Genomic DNA, 18,814 nt, shown 5'->3' with positions numbered 1-18,814 from the left:
GGCTTCCTCTCATCCTGTTGTTAATGTTTCACTTCACAACAGCAGTCCTTTGGTCACCAATAAAATAGTTAAACTTTCGTTTATTTTTGATCTTGAAGCGAAACTGAAGTAATTTCTGCTCAGCTCCCAGATGTCATAGGGAATCTGCCTTTCTCCTTGAATACAGCTTATAACTAAGGCTGTATGGCATCTTTCAAGGATGTTCATGATCAATCACTTTGTGCTGCAGCTACACTATCTTTCATTAAAATTACTACTTCTGGATGAGAACAGGGACTGGACCTGTGACTCGACAGGATTTACAGCTGGCCGTAAATCCAAACTTTTGACACTGTACACCAGCTACAGAGCTGTCCTTAACTTATACACGTCTTTTAGTACTTAAGGTTGTGAGAAGACACGGGGTTTCATCACCTTTTGACAGACTGACTTCAGTTCCCAGCTCTTCATGTGTCACACAGGAATGCAGACATAACATCGACATGCCATCCTCCCAGACCCTTTTTCACCTTAAAGCCATGAGCTTCCTGAAGGAGGATCAACATTTTTTCTACCACATTTCTGCTTTTTATTTCTTTCTGCTTTCTCCCCATAACCTCCTCTAAACTGCTGTGACTTCCTTTCAGAGAGGCTCTCCTCTGCAGCGGAAAACCCCAGATACTTTCTGCAGATACAGAAATGGCTCACAGTGAAATTCTGTATGTTCAGCAGTAGAGCAAAATGGGGTCTCCATTATCACACATCATGCCCCTGAAGCCACCTGCATCCTTCCCCTCTTCGTTGCACTGAAATCCCAGTCCCACCTGCTTCATGGCCCCATGTCTCTCACACACAAAATACCTCAAGGCTCAACACACAAAATACAGTCAAGGCTACAAACAGATACGTAGTTCCTAATGAACTCTGCTATTAGCTGAACAAAAGTTGACCCAGTGGAACTGCGCAGGAGGACTAGAAAGATGCACTAGGGAAACACTGAGAGACATCCAAACTTTACAGTGAAGAGAAACATGCAGCAATAGCTACTTATATGTGCAATAGCAAGCAGCCTAAGCCGATCGCAGATCAAATTTCAAAATGAAATGAGGAATAAAATCCTACAGGTGTTGAGTCATTTGATAGAGCAACAAGGGATGCACAGGCTGAAGTGAAAGGAAGAATAACAGCACAAATAACTCATAAAAAGATGATGGTAAACTGTAAATGGCTTGTGAAAGGAGGACCAAAGCAAAACTTTAATTATGGCTACAAAAGAGCGGGCTATTCACACAAGATATATTAAAGTAAAGATAGATGGTAAGAAGGATTTAAATCCAGAATGTAGGATGTATGGCCAGGATCCAGGGAGTGTTAGTCATATTTTAAGAAGATGTACCATAGATAAGTACAAAGCACAGCATGGCAAAGCTAGCAGTATGAGACTCTGGGCAAGCACTGTGAAAAACAAGCAGAAAAGAAGTATGAGCGCTACAGGCCAGACAATGCAATAGAGAAGAAAAGCTGGAGGGAGAATAGTTTGGGGGAAGAATAAAAAGCTTTACTTGGTAATGCTTGTGACTTCTGTTAGAAGACTGGGGGGGGGGGAACACAGCAGGAAAGGGCTTTTCTTTCTGAACAACTTTTTAAGAGACTGTCATAGCATGGAAAAATTAGGATTTTTCTCTTCATTGGAGGGAATGTCCAAGCAAAACACAGGAAAAGATAGAGCTGATCAGCTGAAGCAGGAAATGAAGAAAACCCAGCAAAAACAAAACACAACCACACATTTAAATTACTGTCTAGGCTCTCAAGATGTGAGTATCACAAAACCACCGCAAAAAATTGGAAGTTGGCGCCAGAATAAGACTTGTGCTCTTTCAGAACAGACCACTGATTAACAGTAAGCAAATACCAAGGAATCTGTATTTTGCATAGAAAATCAGGAATAATTTAACTATTTAGGCTGTCAGTAAGAAGACAGGCTAAGTGACCTCTTGAATTCCTTTCCAGCTATTTTCCCCTCCAGTTCTAAGTTGTACTTGATGCTGTGGGATAAGGTACCATGCCCCAACTCAGAGCTGACTGCTAGCACAGGTTTTACTAAGTTCAAGACACAGAGAAAACGGACATCCAGGTGCCCCAGGCAATCTGGACCCATGGGAACATGTCCGGTCCCTGGGATATTTCTATGTTCTGCCCTTCCTTCTTGGCCTTTGTTTTCCCATTACAGTGACTTAAAGCATTTTAGGAATGTTGTCAGCTTCTTAGAGACAGTCCCTAGTTAATACAATAGTTTTACTGTTCACAAAGGTATATAAAGTCAGCAACAGAGACAGTGCTCTGAAAAAAAACAAATCAAGAAAAGGAGAGCCAAGATAGGTGTAAAAGGGAACGTGAGCTCAGTTTCTAACACACTAGTCAGTGCTGTTTGATTTGCGAGGGTGTAAATGATCAATTCTGAATGTCTTTTTTATGGCCCTAACAAACTAGGTGTGCTAGCCCCTCACACACCCAACACCACAGTTGTCTGTCTGAGGCATAACTCAGGCTCTCTGTCCAAAACCTCCAAATAACAGGGAGAGCATGGAAACATTAAAAACTGAAGGTTTACCCTGTCCACTTGCCTGGGGCTGAGGCTGGCTTGTCTCCTTCATGGAGTGAGAAGGTGGGAGGTCCCTGCATCTGGAAGAAAGATGGATGTGGTATGGCAGGACTTTGGAAAAGCACTTGAGGACTGTTTGGTGTCCCAAGAACATTTTCTTCCTGGTGGTATCAGAAGTAGGATCTTACATAGTGCCTTTCAGCAGCAGGTCTCGGGGCATTTCACTGAGCAGATATCAGTATCTCCATTTCAGAGATGAGCAAACAAGGGAAAAAACCATCCTGACGAAGGCAGACTCCGCTGAAACCTCTTGCATGCCAGCCCAGCAGTCTATCCATTAAGCTGCCCTGCCAGTAGCATTATCACAGCAAAGAAAAACCAGCTACTGATCTATTCTGACACAGGATCTGAGGGATAGCTCAGCTACTGAAGACGTCGCAGCTTGCAGCAGCCTTGGGTCTGGAGGAATGATGAAAGACAGTTGCATCCAGTGTCTCAGTTGTCCCTTGGGTGCATTGCCCTCCTCTCCATGCTCACTTCCAGCCTGTGGGACAGATACTGCCTTGGGAATTTCCCTATTTGCACTGACCCCTCAGCTGGCCAGTAGCTCCTCTCTGGTGGTAAGTCCCGCACCCTCTCCCACCCAGCCCCGGAGTAGAAAGCTGCTTTTACTCACTACTAACCTCTCCTTCAGCGAGTGGCAGCTGGTAATGAGAAAGCAGGAATCCTCTAACTACTCTATTCGTCGCAGCCAGCTCACAGGGATGCCCGGCACCGGGTGTCTATCGCGCAGTGAAGGAGAGGGCACAGCTACAGGATGTGGCAGCAGGACCCCCGGGTTCAGTTCTGACTACGCTATTTGTCAAGCACCTTGAGCGCATATTTCAAGTTTCCTAACCTTAACTCCACTGGCCATAAAATGAGAGTCAAGCAGCACTAATCTCCTGTACATCTGGGGCAAATGGTTTCATTCATTAATCCAGCTACAGGACTAGGAGAATCTCAGAGAAGGCATTAATTTCAGCTTTTTCGATTTTTTCCATGCACCCACAGTAAACAGCCTGATTGTTTTATTCTTTGCAAGCTTCTCTGTGTCAGGAGACATAATGGACTGCACAATTTCAAATCTTTTCCACCATAGAGAGTGTATTCTCACCATATCCCAGCACACAGCTGATTTTTTGACAACAGTTTAAGTTAGATTGCAATTGTGTAATCGGTATTTCATCAGGGCAAGCTGCCAGGGACAGAGAACATGTAAATCCCCAAAATACCTCTGTTCTGATAAAAAACCCTGCAGATCTAATCCAGAGAGATCTCAGCTCTCCGACAGTGACCTCTCCCAGATGCAAGCACAGACAGATATGATATGACCTTCTGCATTCTAGGGACTGTCATTTCCACTGAGATGTTAATCAGATCCTCCCTGACCAGCTCTCTCCACTGCCACACCAAGGGCCAGGCGGATCAGGGGCTCATCCAAGATTCATTAACTCTGGTTCTCTGCATTTTCATAACGAGCTTGCAGTGCCATCCATTCTTTTCAGCCTCCCCCCGCAGCGACCATGGGGATCAATTTGTTAATATGGTGAGCGTGAGTACCTCTCACCAGCTCCAGCAGGAAGTGCAGTCGTGGGTTTTCCCCGCATCAGGTCCCAGAGGGACTGGCACAAAATTAGAGACCGTTTTGGGGGGTTTTTTTAAATGTTGATCTAAACATACAGCTTTTGGGTCTCCAGGGTCCCTGACACTTTGTAGCACAATTCATTTTGTCCTGGCCATCCTGTGCCCAGGGCAGTCTGCTCTCCACTGGCACTGGTGGCAAGTCCCCTCTGAGTTTGGTGGGGAGAAAGGTTACACTCGTATAGGAGGAAAAATTCATCTGTGCCTCTTTCTCCTTAGGCTAATTCCCCCAAAGAGGTCCACTTTTCCTAGGAGCTGAGTGGCATCTGATCTACCTGATATCAGTGAAACCAGGGGTGCTCAGACTTTCCCAGATGCCACCCACCCAGCACATGTTAACTTCCCTCTGCTCAACATGCCTTTCTCCCAGAAATAACCTCTCCTGTCTCAGTAGCTTAACTGAAGCACATCTTCTGGCTATGACTGAATACTGTATCAGGCACTTGCTCTAACCCTCCTCTTCTATCCCCAGCCTGTCTCCCTCCTGGGATCTTGCATGGGGTTGTGCCCATCACACAACAGCTGAGTCCTGCATCACATACCTGCAAACACTCTACATGCTTCATTTGTGCAAACGGCAACCCTGAACACAGAAATGTTTTTCCCATGGGCACACATAAACCACCTCTGGTGTCTTCCAGTTTGTGGCCACCCAGAAGTTACAGAGCAGTGCTGAACATGCAGGGCAGCTGCCCAAGCAGCAGGCAATGATGTATGTTGCTCTTATTGCACCTGCAGGCCACCAGAGCCTTGCTGGCTTCACCAGGAGCAGAGCCAGCCCATGCATTTTGAGTGACTGCAGACACAGGCTCGGAGCATGAGTCCTACACAACAGCAGGAGGTTTAATGAAGTCAGATTAAGGCACATTCACTCTTCAGGTTACTACACTCACCTCCAGCCCTTCTGCTTTCCTAATCTATTTCTAATCAGTTCCTCGTACACTATAAGGATACAAACCCTCTGCAGACTTCCTGGTGGTGAGCTATCAGCTATTGATCTGGTCCTTCTTTACATTTATTACTCACCAGCAGCCAATCCCATCTGTATCTGAGCAAAACAAAACATCCAGACCTAGGAGAGGTTTCACTAGTGCCAGCACTTGCTCTCTTAAACCTGTTTCTCTGGAGAGCACATCTGCCTGGCAAACGAGGAAAAGCTCATCAGCTGCAATAGCAAGATGGGAATGGTACACATGCATTGTGACATAGCACAGGCATGTGCCAGCTAGGGTAAGAGTTGATAGATGATGAAGATGTGCCCATTCAGGTCAGTTAATATATCCACTGCAGTCTCATCTGTGGTGCATGACAAGGGGAGATGGCATTTCCACCCAGGTGATGAGCAGCGGTGCTGGGGATAGGCTGGTGTAGACTTTCCACCACCCCTTCCATCTCCTGTGCCCACAGCTGGCATGTCTTTGCTTGTTTGGCATTCAGCCTTTAGATGTCTCCAAGTGCTCCTGTATAGCCCTTAGTATACAGAGGAGAGCACACTGGTACTCACTGACAGAGAAATCCATTAGTGCCAACATTTATTAGCTTTAATAAATCCATGCCAAAAATTGCAATCACCTTTTCCATGACCCCCAGCTATGCCTAGGCTACATGGGAAGATCTAGCCATGCCAGTCCTTTCAGATGCAGAGGGCCACTCGAGAGGTATATATTCAATTGATTTCAAAGAACCTTTGAGAGCTCAGCAACTTGCAAGAGATTTGTTTACAGAAATAATCACTTTCAGAAGCAAAGTGTACATGGCACTTTTTCTCCATCTCCCATTCAGTTTCACCTCTAACAATAAATCACTAAAGAGGCTCAACATGGAATGCCTTAGCGTTGTACTCATCTAGAAATATTTCTCTGCTGTATAAACTCAGATTAATATTCATTCTGTCCAAGATAAAGACAGCTAGAAATAATTTGAGGGAATAAAACCAGTTTTCAGCATTCCTGACACTTCCCATTGTTAACAAACAGACAATCTTATAATGGTAAAGTCAGAGGAATAATTCCTCTCTTATACTAGATCTGATTGACTAGACTTGACAGATGGTGTTTTTATTACTTTCCGTCTTTATGCCATTCTAAAAGAGGCCTCATCTAATGCAGCCCAGGCTGTGTTTTGAGTCTTAACCTCTCAGATAAGCAAACCCTGTTTCATCAGGTTAATGGATCCTTACTTGATTCAGGAAGGCAATTTTCCTTAAAGTTATTCTAATCAAGTACTCAGAGCCCAAATTGTCCTGGCTGATTGACTGCCAGCAACGGGTAAATCTTTCTACTAAGGACCATATTTATTTTCAAAGAGGGAAAACAAGTTGTTATTATTATTATTACAGAACCAATTCTATCCTGTATTCAGTGACTTCTCAAATACTGGCTTTTACTGCAGTCACAGAATTAAACATAAAAGTAAAGTTAATGCAGCCGCCTTCTCAGTAGTTTTATAAAATAACAGGCAGGAAAGGAAAATTAGAGGGAGAGATGGCCTGCTGTCTATTGATACCCCCTCAGTTAACTGCCCCTATGGTAACAGCGTCTGACCCTAACCAGCACAGAGACCCCTTCAAACACAGGCTCACTCCAACCTGTCTTCCTGCATCAGCCTCCAAATTGAGGGCTGTCAGTTCAAGTAACTTTGCCACCAGGCAGGGAAGAAGTGACAGAGGACTATCCACCTTCTAAAAGAAAATCTCTGAAGGAAAACCAGTGCTTTGAGGATGCTCCCTGCAAGTCCCATCTCCAGCTTGGCATATGGCTCCACAAGCCCAGTTTGGTGCTACAGCCGCTCAGGAGCACAGTGACAGCCCATATGGAGATAGGGATCATACTGCCCTGCTGCCTTGGCTCTCGGTTGACTCAAGTCACTCCAGGCAGAAACCCTGCCAGCTGTGGGCTGTCCAGACCGCTTGAAGAAGCAGATGGGAGGTCCAACCTCTCCTACTCTCTTCCACCTACTGCAAGACTGGTCCAGCAATTGGGCCAATGTAAGGACAAAGAGAAAAAGCAACCATCCCAAGGTTGTGCAGAAAACTAGCCACAGAAACAAGAACTGGGCCCACAACTCCACAACCAAATGATCATTCAGTCAGTGCTTTTACTTCTCAACACACATTATCTTTTCACACAGCCTCACAAGCAGGATTGTTAGCCCTGATGCCCCATCAGACATTCGATACTGGATTTCCACCTCCAGAAAATCTGACCCCCGGGGAGCCCCACCTGGAGTTTGCAAGGGAAGCAAAGTAAGCTACTTAACACAAAAAAAAATTTCTTTGCCATTTTCTGAGCAGCTGAGCTGTTGTCCTAACAGCTCTGCTGAAGTTATTGATGCCTCAGATGAAACAATCATTCTCAATGATTTTTATCTACCAGCCACCAGATTTTTAGGGTTTAGTCAGGCAGATTATTACATTGTAATATCAAGGCAGGCATCTTTAAAACGGTGATTATTCTGCAGGAATGATAAAGATGCTGGAGAATCCATTAACTCTTTCATTTCTCAGAGGGACTACAAGGCAAGGAGAGGTTGTCAAGCTGTGATACAAGGGGAACTTAGAAACCTACATTCTCTCCCTCTTTATCATAGAAACCAGTCCTTCAAACATGCTCCAGTTGTGCTCATAAGCCAAAAAACCTACCAAAGACCTCTGGACTCCCTGTCTACTGAGAACTCACAGTATTTGCATTCAAGGGCAGCATAGCAAATACAACCAGGAAGGCAAGAGGATAATTATAAGCAGCTAGAGAGCAAGCAGCTCTTATGCATGTTGCAATCACACTACGACAGCACTGTTGTGCTCCTGAGAAACAACTACTAACCCCTATACCATAAGGCCTATGACTTCACCCTTGAGGGGCATTCAGCAAACTCCAACCACCACAGTAACACTGCCCAGACAGACTAGTGGGACATGCTGCCTTTTAAACTGCCTTTTACCATCACCACTGAAGTACAGCTCAGCTGGGTCCACAGATGTATCTCATTAATTATCCCATAATTACTTGGTGAAGACCCAAACCTCATGAACTCACACTCTTCCTTATCTCAAATTGAGTTCTTCCCATGCTTGATTCTGTAGATATTTTTATCCTCTCTTTTTGAAATGCCCTTAAGATACAGAGGGGTATGAAAGGTTTTATCTGTGGCTCAAAGCAGTGGCTGCAACTTTATGCTTAGCTTAGACTGAGGCTGGGATTTGGGTGCACAGGAGGAACCCAGGCACAGGGGAGGGCAGCGGTGGGGGAGCATTTCAAAGAAAGGTAGGGGACAGTCTCACAAGACTTCCACCATTATAAAATCTCACAAGATCAGTCATTCTTACCATGTTGGAGAACTCATTTTGAGGCAAAAGCTTCTGACAGAATTTGATTTTTTAAGACTTCTAGCCTCCTCTGGACAGGAGAGGGGACACAGTCTGCTCCAGGCTTGGATGCCAGGTGAAAAGGGTGTGTTTGAATCAGAGGCTCCCAAACCAAAGTCAGAAAGTATGGCTGGGCTCAGGCTCAAGGATTAAAAGTTCCCAAGCTTTCTCAAATGTCTCAGGTCCTCTCATGTAGCCTGTCACATTTAAAACATACAGCACGCTTCGGGAGAGGCAGCCTCTTAAAATAGCGCTCTCCTCGAATATCATTATGGGGTTGACTGCAGACACCTTTGAGCTCAGAGCAAGCACCACTGGAAATTGTTCAGACAGGGGATCAACAGAAGGGCATAACTTAAAAAGCATGTTACTTGTGGAGACAACCTCCAGAGACAGCCCTGAAACTGTCCCCACATTTAAACAATCCCAGAAGTAGGCATCCATCCCTGTTAATTACTGCTGGGAAACAAGGCATCAGAGCAGCAGGAGGAAAAGATGAACTTGATTCTTACTAGGTGTCATCTGCTACACCAGTTTTTTAAATGAGCAGTGTACAGCGGAGAGAACTTGTCCCTGGGCCTGATGCAAACCCCGATAAATTAGGTGAATGGACCACAAGCAAAATTCACCCCCATCCAGTTTCCAGCGTCTGGGAATAGCTGACTCCAGCTGCTTTGGAGAGAACCGCAAAGAGGCTCCACAGCTATCGGATAAGCTGCCCCAGTAGGTTTCTCATTGCCTTTATTGAGTGTTGGGTCAGACCCCATGCACAGGAGTGTCTGTGATCAATGAACCCATGATTTGCTAGTTCTGCCCAAGGGCTTATTCACAGTTAATCCAAACCAACTTGATTCATGAAACTGGCTGGAAATCTCATCAGAACAGGCTTTACAGAGAGATTTCTGGCACTTTTGCTTCCAGCACTGGCTGAAAATAGAGCAAAAAGAGACTCTAGCCTCCTCCGAGTTATTTTGTCAGATCTGGAGATGGGTGATTAATTCACAAAAAATAATAGTAGCTTGTTCATTTTCTGCCTTTTGCTTCCCCCTTCCCCCCCCCATGAACAGAGCTGTTCTTTTCTTAGGGTTTTTTTTTTTTCCAGAACTATTTGTCAAGTAGTTTCTGCAAACAATTTCAGGTACTTCAACAACATTAGTGATCTGCAATATAAGCAGGCACAACGGGACTCATCAGTTACATGGTACACTTCAGAATTTTTCACCTGGATGAGCATACATCTTAGAAACAGGTTGTCAGTGCAGATTTGCGCAACTCCCATTCTGAAGCTCTTTCATGTATATTTTGGACTATTGCCTCAAAACAGCCCACTCCCACAAACATTCCTCACACGATGTCTGTCTGCTCAAGCACGCCCATCCAGGGAACGCGGAAAGAACAGGAACACAATCAAAGCACGTTACTTACGGAAATATCTGCAGCAAGTCTCAAAGAAACGTATCGGTGGAGTGTCCCCAGATGGAGGGATTTCCATGGAGGAAGCAGTGAAGTGTTCCAATATAAAAAAAGAGCACTGTGAACTGTTTAAACTTCAGGATGTGTCTGAGATGAATGTAGGAATTAATATAAGGTTATTTCTTCTTGTACCCACAGCTGCACTTGCATGCCATGGTGATGCACAGAGAAGATATGGCAAAAAAAGCTCTTGGCCTCACAGTAACATTGTTCTGTTTGTTGTCCCTGAAGGCTTTCAGTTAATCTTCATCTGTGGGTTTGGCCAGAGAAATGCAGTGGTGAATCTCCCTTCTCTGATTTCTGTATGCAAACTTAAGGCTTCTTGAGGATTCATTAACTCTTTAATTCATTATTCATGTATTTCAGGGGAGTCTTTTGTATTTTCTGTACTTCTGTATTTTTCCTTTGTAAGTGCAGAGTTACTGGTGGGGTCTTTTTCCGGCTTGCACATGCCCCAGAGCAGGGCTCCTGTAGAAACAGCTGGTCCTACAGGGAGGATAGACAGCTAAAACAGGAATCGTGTTGGAGCTAGCTTGGCCAGACCCGGTCTCTCTCAGCCCTTGAGCTTCCTCCTTTTTTCATTCCCTGTTGGGGAATGGAAAGCAACTCAAAGGATTTGCCTGTATCAAGCCAATTTACCAAAAGTGATCAGCAACTAGAATCGATGTCATATGTTTTCAAGAGTTCATATTCAGCTTAATGCCTAAAATTAGATTTAGGTTTTGGTAAATGGCAAGCAGGAGGGAAACTTGCTGTACTGACTACTCAGCTTCTCCAAAAAGCCAGTCCTCCTGTGAGTGCTATAGACTTTTCAGGTGCCCCCACTTTTTATACATGCAAGAATCACTTTGCCAATCAAATGCAGCTTGCAGTGAAGTAGGAGCATGCAAGGCAGGTAGGGCTGTATCCCTAAGGCAAAATAACCTGGGTTCTTTAATTGCCCAAAAGAGAAAAGAAGTTTTCACTTTCTTCAGCCTTGCCCTTATAATCCACTGTAAAACTGAAATTTGCTGCTCCCGAGAGTTGGTATGCTGCAGAAGGACAGAGCCCAATACAGGTGGCCGGCTGGCCATCCACCCAGGCACCCTGTACCCCCATCTCCACAGCACCCAAGCATTTCAAAGACACCAGCAGCTCCCTGCCAGTTCAGGCACAAGGCTCCAGAGAATGCAATTATTTCAGCCCAAATGCTCAGGTTGCTAAACCACCTGCAGCATGTTAGTTGTTAAATAAGGCTGATTGATGAGCAGTGTACTGATCATTTTAGAGGAGATAAATCAAACATGCAAGATGCTTCTGACAGAATAATTCAGAGGACATGGTAAGTTGTCATTGGATCCCTTGAGATTAAGAGCCTGATTCTCCTGTCACCTATTTTGGTGAGAAGCAGGAGGAGCTGCCTTGTCTGTGGAGCTAAACCTGTAGTAAAATGGTTTGATAGGAAGAATCTCCTCCTTGGGTGTTGGCAGGACCACACTTGAGTGAGGACATCTGGGTCCCCAGACCTCAGTACCGTCTGGCTGCTAAGGGAACCCAGACCATTTCCACAGCAAGGACCCTGCAAACCCTTGCGGTCTGGGGGCTTCCAGGCTCCCCAGCATAGAGTGAGGAGCCTGAAAGCCCCACAACAAGCTTGCAGTTCCTTTTGCTGCTCCTGGCAGGGAATCCCAGACTTCTGGGGTCTTCTCCACACCTAGACAGGCCCAAGTCTGCTCAAGCCATGTCAACTACACTTCAGACCCCAGTGACTAGCATCAAACCACGTACACTGGGTCATGGGCATGGAGCCCTCCTCAGAGACAGCAGAGAGAGAAAATGAGGTATGTAAAGGCAGGAATTCAGGCATTGATGACTGCAAGGTCATCAAGGAGAGGAAGGAAGAGAAGCAATACAACATGAGGGGAGCTCAATTTGCCATAAAAATCATAGACAGAGATATAAAAACCTTTATAAAATATTCATTCTGCCTCAGAGTTCATGGGCGGCAGGAAATCTGCCAAGGCAAAAATGCCCCAAGCAAACACCACCTGGGAAATGCTGAGGCAGTTCTCCTGCCCAGTCCTCTCAGCACATTAATACGTCAGGTCAGTGAAAACAGGGATGGACAATACTTCCGTTTATAAAAAGGTCAAGGCTATTTTCAGCCAGCTGCACTTGGTATGTGGAGGAGCCCCAGCTCATCACATCTGTCTGCCCCTAATGCTCCATCCCTATGGGATTTCAGAACAGCTACTTTGACCAGAGTCAGTAAAACCAGATAAATCTGTGTTTTTAAAAAGGGCTGTGTAGGAAACTTGCAGTGTGTAAGTCCAGAATAAACAGGAGACTGTAGAATAATTATGTCTGGTGGTTGCCACACAGAAATAAACTCTGGGGATGAATCACATGGGGCAACCAAGGAAGGAAATAATTATCGTAACTGAGAATGAAGAGAGGAGACCTTGCTGAGACACTGTGGTGGGAATCAGGGCGAGAGGGATCTAGCTACAAGCTTGTGCAGTGAGCATGAGCCCAAGGACACTGCCTCTTGACTTGGTTGGGGGTAGCACCACTGCCAGATGCTATCGTGACTTTCTGTTGTACCGCAGTGCTACCCACAGCCAGGGCGAAAAGCAGGAACCAGGTCACCCAGCATGTCCTCATGCCAATGAAGAAACAGGGATTCAGTGCGGGAAGTTGACACCTAGGCGCAAACACCTTCCTCGAGCCCCTCACGTCACCAGGGTGGAAGATGGATCATTACTAATAAAAACAGAATGTTTTGGTTACAAAATTATCTCAGGGAGTCAACGGCTGCTGGAGCAAACAGCCTATTTCATGAGAATTTAGCAGGGGAATAATTTAATGGAGCTCAGATAAAAGGCAGTCACCTGGAACTCCGATTAAGAAGAAATTGCTTTTTTTCTGAATTACTGGTTTGGAGGTTAAATAAGGAATATTCAGCTGACTGCACTTTTCTTGCACACTTTCCCTGATCGGTGCACTAATGAACTCTAAACTGTATGGGGAAATGCTTTTAGTTCCACCCCCCCACCTCCCAAGTGCAAGTTCTTTATTAAAAATTAATGATTGATTCTCTTTTTCAAAATTAGCATCTGCAAATTTGGGGGGCAACTTCAACCCTGGAATAAACAGGAGCAATTCCCTTTGCACTGATTAGGAGTTCCTCCTTCTTAAAAAATCCCAAGGGTTTCTTAAATTGACTGTCTTGATTAAAGATGGGTTTAGCTTTAATTGAATAATTGGTGTGGTTTGCTATCATTGCTTATGGCAGAGATTTCCTCTGCTGTATCTTGACCAGACAGGGTTGCTTCCTTTGCACCTCAGTTCAACCCTCCTCAGGCTGAACTGTTCAAACAATTACAGGTATCATATATAATCAAAATACATATGAATATGTATACATCCAGACATTTTAATATGCCAGCATTGCAGGAAGCACTGCCCTGTCCAGTGGCAGATCACACACCAGGCTGAACTTGTGGCATGGCATACGTGGCTGCAGAAGACCAAGAGGGACCTGTAGGACCAGATCCACAGATATGAGTGTAAATCCATTGATTTCAGTGGGTTGTCACCAATGAGACAGTTCTGTGTGCTAGGGACACACAGCTGGAGCAAAGTCTAGTTAAAAATCAATACATGCTGCAAGGAGTGAATAAATTTACTGTGGTGCTAAGCTGTTAGATAGCTCATACCCTTATGCCTCACCTTCTTAGTCAAGTAGCTACAAGACCTAGTACAAGGGGAGACTTAGCTGAGGGTAAAACTCAAGAATATACATTTTCTTAAAGCCCTTTATAGGGATTTGGAATCAACTGCCAGTGAATGAGTAGTTAATGGCTTTGCTTGCAGTTAGGACTGTGAAACATGTGGATGCACATCTCTGTTTGGTGTCTCACTATCAAAAAATTTCTAGGTGCTTTATGAGGCTTCTTACTGTGATTTCCTGACTCAAACCAAAGACAGAATTACCAGTGTTTAAAACTGAGCTAGAAGCTAGGAAAAACTAGTTCTGGGGTTAATTTTATGTCCAGTGGTGACCTCTTTGCCACCATTTAGCATTCAAGAGATAAACTCCCTGACTTTGCAGCTCCGCAAAAGCTCTTTCTAATTGAATCAAGCAGATTTAGATTATACCAACTGATTCTTTTTTAAGCAGGAAGTAGGGATTCACTTAGACCAGTGAAAAGTACAGGCTTGCAGGGGAAAGGAATTGAGAAGATTGTCTTTATATAAGAAATGAGAGAGAATAGAGTTTCAAAATTATTTAAATATGTAATTTCAAAGATTTTAGTTGTTAGAGTTAAAAAATCTGCAAACACGTAATAAAAGCTCAAAATTGAAATAAGACATGTCAAAAACATTTTGACTGACTCAAGCCACTTTTTTCATGTTTTCGTTCATTTCAAAATGCAGGCAGCTTGTTCTGCTTCAGGACAGGAAGAATTTTCTAAATCTCAGATATTCTTGTGGGGTGGGAATGTGCACCTCTGAGTCTCTAAGACCATTACATTCCCACATCTTCTAGAGCCAGAGACAACTGCATTGCCAGTGTGCTCTCCTGCCACTTCTCCACCTTGCTAATGGTGCGCTGGCACGGACAAAGCACATGCAATGAGGCAGGTTATTGCCAATGAGTAGCAATACAGGTTTACAGTGCCTCGGCTGCCTTTTCAGTAAACACAGCTCATTTACCAGCCAGCCAAGGAGAACAAGCTCTGGGGTTGTGTTTGCTGTTAGGGAAGGGCAGAGTGAAAAGGATGGCTACTTGCTGCCTGCATGGGCCAGATCTGCCTCACCTATCCACCCCATCCAGCCCTCCCGTGCCGGGGCAGACTCTCAGATACTTCAGCTATGTGCTGGCTGCCAGAGCAAATTTCTCCATGGAAAGAGCACCCACCACTGAAACTGAAGCCATGGGCACCCAAAAAAACTGTCTATGTGACAGATATCATGACTCTTCTGGACACTGTGGATCCAGCTGGTTTTAAATGGGGAAGGAGCCTGACTCATTCTAGCTCAAAGCTCAAAGGCAACTACATCAGAACCATTGCTTACAGTGACTAAATCCTGCTCTATAGTCATGCTATTGGAGTCCTCAGTCCCTCACTCTTTACAACAGATCCCAGTGGTGCCAAGATTTGCCAGATGCTGGTCAGCCCCATTCATGCAAAACAGATGACTCTGGCTGTGCCAATGAAAGCTATGGTTGCTTTGTAAAGCTGTGGCAGATGCATTGGGTGGTTGCCTGAGGCAGTTGGTATTGATGTGCCAGAGAAGGGCAGCAGGTCTGCCAAAATGGCAGGATGGCCAAACACAGCTTACACAGCACAGTGAGCAGCTCGTCTTCTCCATCAAAGGCTGGACAGATGGCCCAGAGAAGGGCAAGTCTGCATCAGTTAACACCTTGCTGTAGGACAAGTCACAAAGTGCTTTCTTAGGCAAAAGAGTCTTTGAAGGCAACAGGCTCCCTGCCTGCTCACAAGCTAAGGAAAGAGCTTTGGGACCACTGGCTTGGACTGCACAGCTGTATCTGGCCAGTGGAAGCAGGCTATGCATGTGATACCTTCTGCTCTACCGTATTTTTGGCCCATGCCCCATCCTGGCAGGCAGCAAGGATAAAAGTAATTTGACATGTGATGAACCAAGATGAGCCAGAAATGGGAATGCAAAGGAAAGCCAAAAACAAGACAAAAGATCGGCTTACACAGAGCACCAGAGCCAAGCACCTGCCCCAAAGGATATGATATGAAAGGTCACTGCTAGCACTGGGTTGTTCCTGAAATAAATGTTCTTTGGCTTCAGGACACACAACAGAAGCTCACTTCATTGAACCTTCTGCTTCCAGCATGCAGCTGGAGAGTGCTTGTCCTCCAAGTCACTCCAGAATCATGGTGATGGGCTATCACTATCAGCTGACAGATGGATTTACCTATCTGGTCTTCAATATGTGGAAGGCCATTGATCCATAGACTCTCCATCCTTGGTCTTTTCCCTTTCCATTAGCTGTGGAATTCCCCATGCTCATTCTAGCCCTGATGGATTTCCCCACTGGTATCAAAATAAAATTGCACTGCCATTCAGCAGCTCTCCAGCAGCCCACCTAAAATGAGATACTGATTTGAGTCCCCAAGGAAAAAGCAAGCAGATATCAAAGCCAGCCCCATCTGTCCTTGACTACAGAAAAGATGACTTAAGAGTCCTTGGAGACACAGCTCTCCAGGACAAAGAAAGCCAGGCTGCTATACCCATCCTACCATTGCTAAATGAACCAAATTGACTGAGCAACTCAAGAAGGTGCAGCCTACTCCTGCCCAGGGAAACGTGTTATTCTGCAAACTTGATCAGGCCAGAGGAACCAGGCCATGGCTCAGCCCATCCCCGTTGGTTGCAAAGGAGGCTGTTTCTACCATAGGGTCTGAACTTGCACTTTTAAGAACTGCTTTAATGAGGAATCTTCCAGACTGTCGAACATACAAGGCTTAACATTCAAATTGGGAGGCCATCACATAGCCATCTCTTGATACACTGGCATGGCCCTTCAGGCAAGGAGCAGTCAACCTAAGCTGACTTACTGTCATCTTGCTACTCATAAAAAGAAGAAAGGACCAGAGATAAAAAGGCCAACTATAATGTAATCCATGCCACTGCCTTCAGTTATACTGCACTGAATCTACCACCACCATTTCTCTCCTTTTGCTTGAAAATTGCAATGATAGCACTTTGCAACCAACCTTCATGAGAGTTCACAAAACAGCAGTCAGACAGGAGGGTGGTTTGAAACATTACAGAAAGGAAAACACAGGGCAGCGACTCCTTATTTGAGACAGGTCAGTCTCAGGACCTCAGCATTTTCGGCCACACAGCCATGCACACAGAACAGCTGTCCCTAGTCAGGTGGGAGCAACACATTGCATGTAGCATTCAAACTGATTCAAGGGTGGTCTTGTTTTGGAAAAGGGTGGCACGGGACTACCCGGACATTAAAGGAGCAGACAGGATAATAATTAACGTGTCTGTCTAGACGTTCAGCTGAACAGATTCTCCCTGGAGCCAACAGGAATTGCACTCCTGATCTAAGTAAAGCAGTGATCCTCAAATCAACCGCAAGCGTAAATCTACCTCGAGTTTCCAGAGAGAAGCATGATGGGCATCCTGTTACTGCCCCAGGCTCCTTTGGCTGGACCTAGAAAACAAGAAAAACAAAAGCTCCACCCTTGGAAGCCATCTAAGCGTGAGCTGCCACCAAGTTGCTTGTTTGAGCCAGTGCAGCTTGGGAATACAGTCATATGGAGCAACAAGCATTTCCATGTCATGAGCACTCATGAAACTTTAGCCCAGCAATATCTCAGTGATTTCTTTCAACTTTTAAAAGCAACATTGTCAAGAGAATGGGAAAATAAAACTGGCTGTCCTATGTTTTTGTACTGCTTGAGAGCATCAAACCCAGAGCTTTCCAGAGTTGCTCTTTTCTCTGCACAGTGTTTGTCACTGTATCACGCAAAGGTACAAAGCCGCTTCCCCCATACCCCTCACTTCTCCCACGCCTGGTCATGGCTGAGGGCAGCCTGGGGTTGAGGGATGAGGACAAGTCACAGCTGAGGGTGCCCAGGTCTGTCACAGGAGCAAGTCCTCCAACTTCACACAAGATGATTTCTTTGTCCTGGTGTCGGCTGGGTACAGTTAATTTTCTAATTGGATTTAGTATGAGAAGAATGCTGATAACACACTGATGTTTTCAGTTATTGCTAAGTAGTGTTTAGACTAAGTCAAGGATTTTTAAGCTTCTCATGCCCAGCCAGCAAGAAGGCTGGAGGGGCAGAAGAAGTTGGGAGGGGTCACAGCCAGGGCAGCTGACCCAAACTGGCCAAAGGAATATTCCATACCATGTGTCATCATGCCTAGTATATAAACTGGGGCGAGTTGGCCTGGTGGGTGGCGGATTGCTGGTCGGGAACTAACTGGGCACCGGTCAGCAAGTGGTGAGCAATTGCATTGTGCATCAGTTGTTTTGTATATTCCAATTCTTTTATTATTATTATTGTCATTTTCATAGTAGTAGTACTATTGTCATTGTTATTTTCTTCCTTTCTGTCCTATTAAACTGGTTTTATCTCAACCCATGAGTTTTACTTTTTTTTTTCTGATTCTCTCCCCCATCCCACTGGGGGGGGGGGAGTGAGCGAGCGGGTGCGTAGTGCTTAGTTGCTGGCTGGGTTTAAACCATGACACTCTTTCAGACACCATTTCACCCACTGGCTGTGCCTCACACAACAGTTTTTCCCTACCATTCTCCCTGTCCCCTCCCAGATTGCCTAACACATCCATACACAAAACACCCAGCCACACTTTGAACACCCCCCCAGTCAAGCTTTTCTTTTTCAGCTGCCTGACTGCCAGCCCCAGCGTAGCCGGGCTGTCCATTTGCAGAACTCAGTACTCTAATCCACTGACCTTTTACACATTGTATGGGATTGTCTATTTCTTATCACCATAGCCTATTTTAAGTAATTTTCTAGAAGTTCAGTTCATTCTTCTGCTTGCCTAAGGAAATATAAAAATTTACACCTATTGTAAAAGCATGAATAAAAGCTGATTGCAGAAAGTAAAGACAATAATGTGCCCATAATACTAACTAGCTCACTTGCACTGCATTTCTCTTTAAAGGAAGATTTGTCTGATCATCAACTGGGTGTTGATTTAGATTGCTG

The 18,814-nt window shown here is 45.0% G+C and overlaps 1 protein-coding gene across 7 annotated transcripts in view; it reads right to left on the bottom strand.

Annotated features, from left to right (window-relative positions):
* SLC15A2 (solute carrier family 15 member 2) overlaps positions 1 to 10,231 on the bottom strand; it is a 55,707-nt gene extending 45,476 nt beyond the window's left edge. Inside the window, exons 1-2 of one of the 7 annotated variants that reach the window (XM_052792415.1) lie at positions 3,258 to 3,503; positions 2,591 to 3,125 (exon numbers count right to left, since the gene is read on the bottom strand). In XM_052792415.1, the coding sequence (XP_052648375.1) occupies positions 2,591 to 2,735 (145 nt within the window). In that variant the 5' untranslated portion in view covers positions 2,736 to 3,125; positions 3,258 to 3,503. The other 6 variants (XM_052792419.1, XM_052792425.1, XM_052792422.1 and 3 more) reach the window with 6 other exon arrangements.
* Positions 10,232 to 18,814: the final 8,583 nt, after the last annotated feature.

This window comes from Harpia harpyja, chromosome 7, assembly GCF_026419915.1.
Source record: "Harpia harpyja isolate bHarHar1 chromosome 7, bHarHar1 primary haplotype, whole genome shotgun sequence".
Lineage (NCBI taxonomy): Eukaryota > Metazoa > Chordata > Aves > Accipitriformes > Accipitridae > Harpia > Harpia harpyja.
Note: the sequence above shows the minus strand (reverse complement) of the source record. Positions and strands in the feature narration are given on the sequence as shown.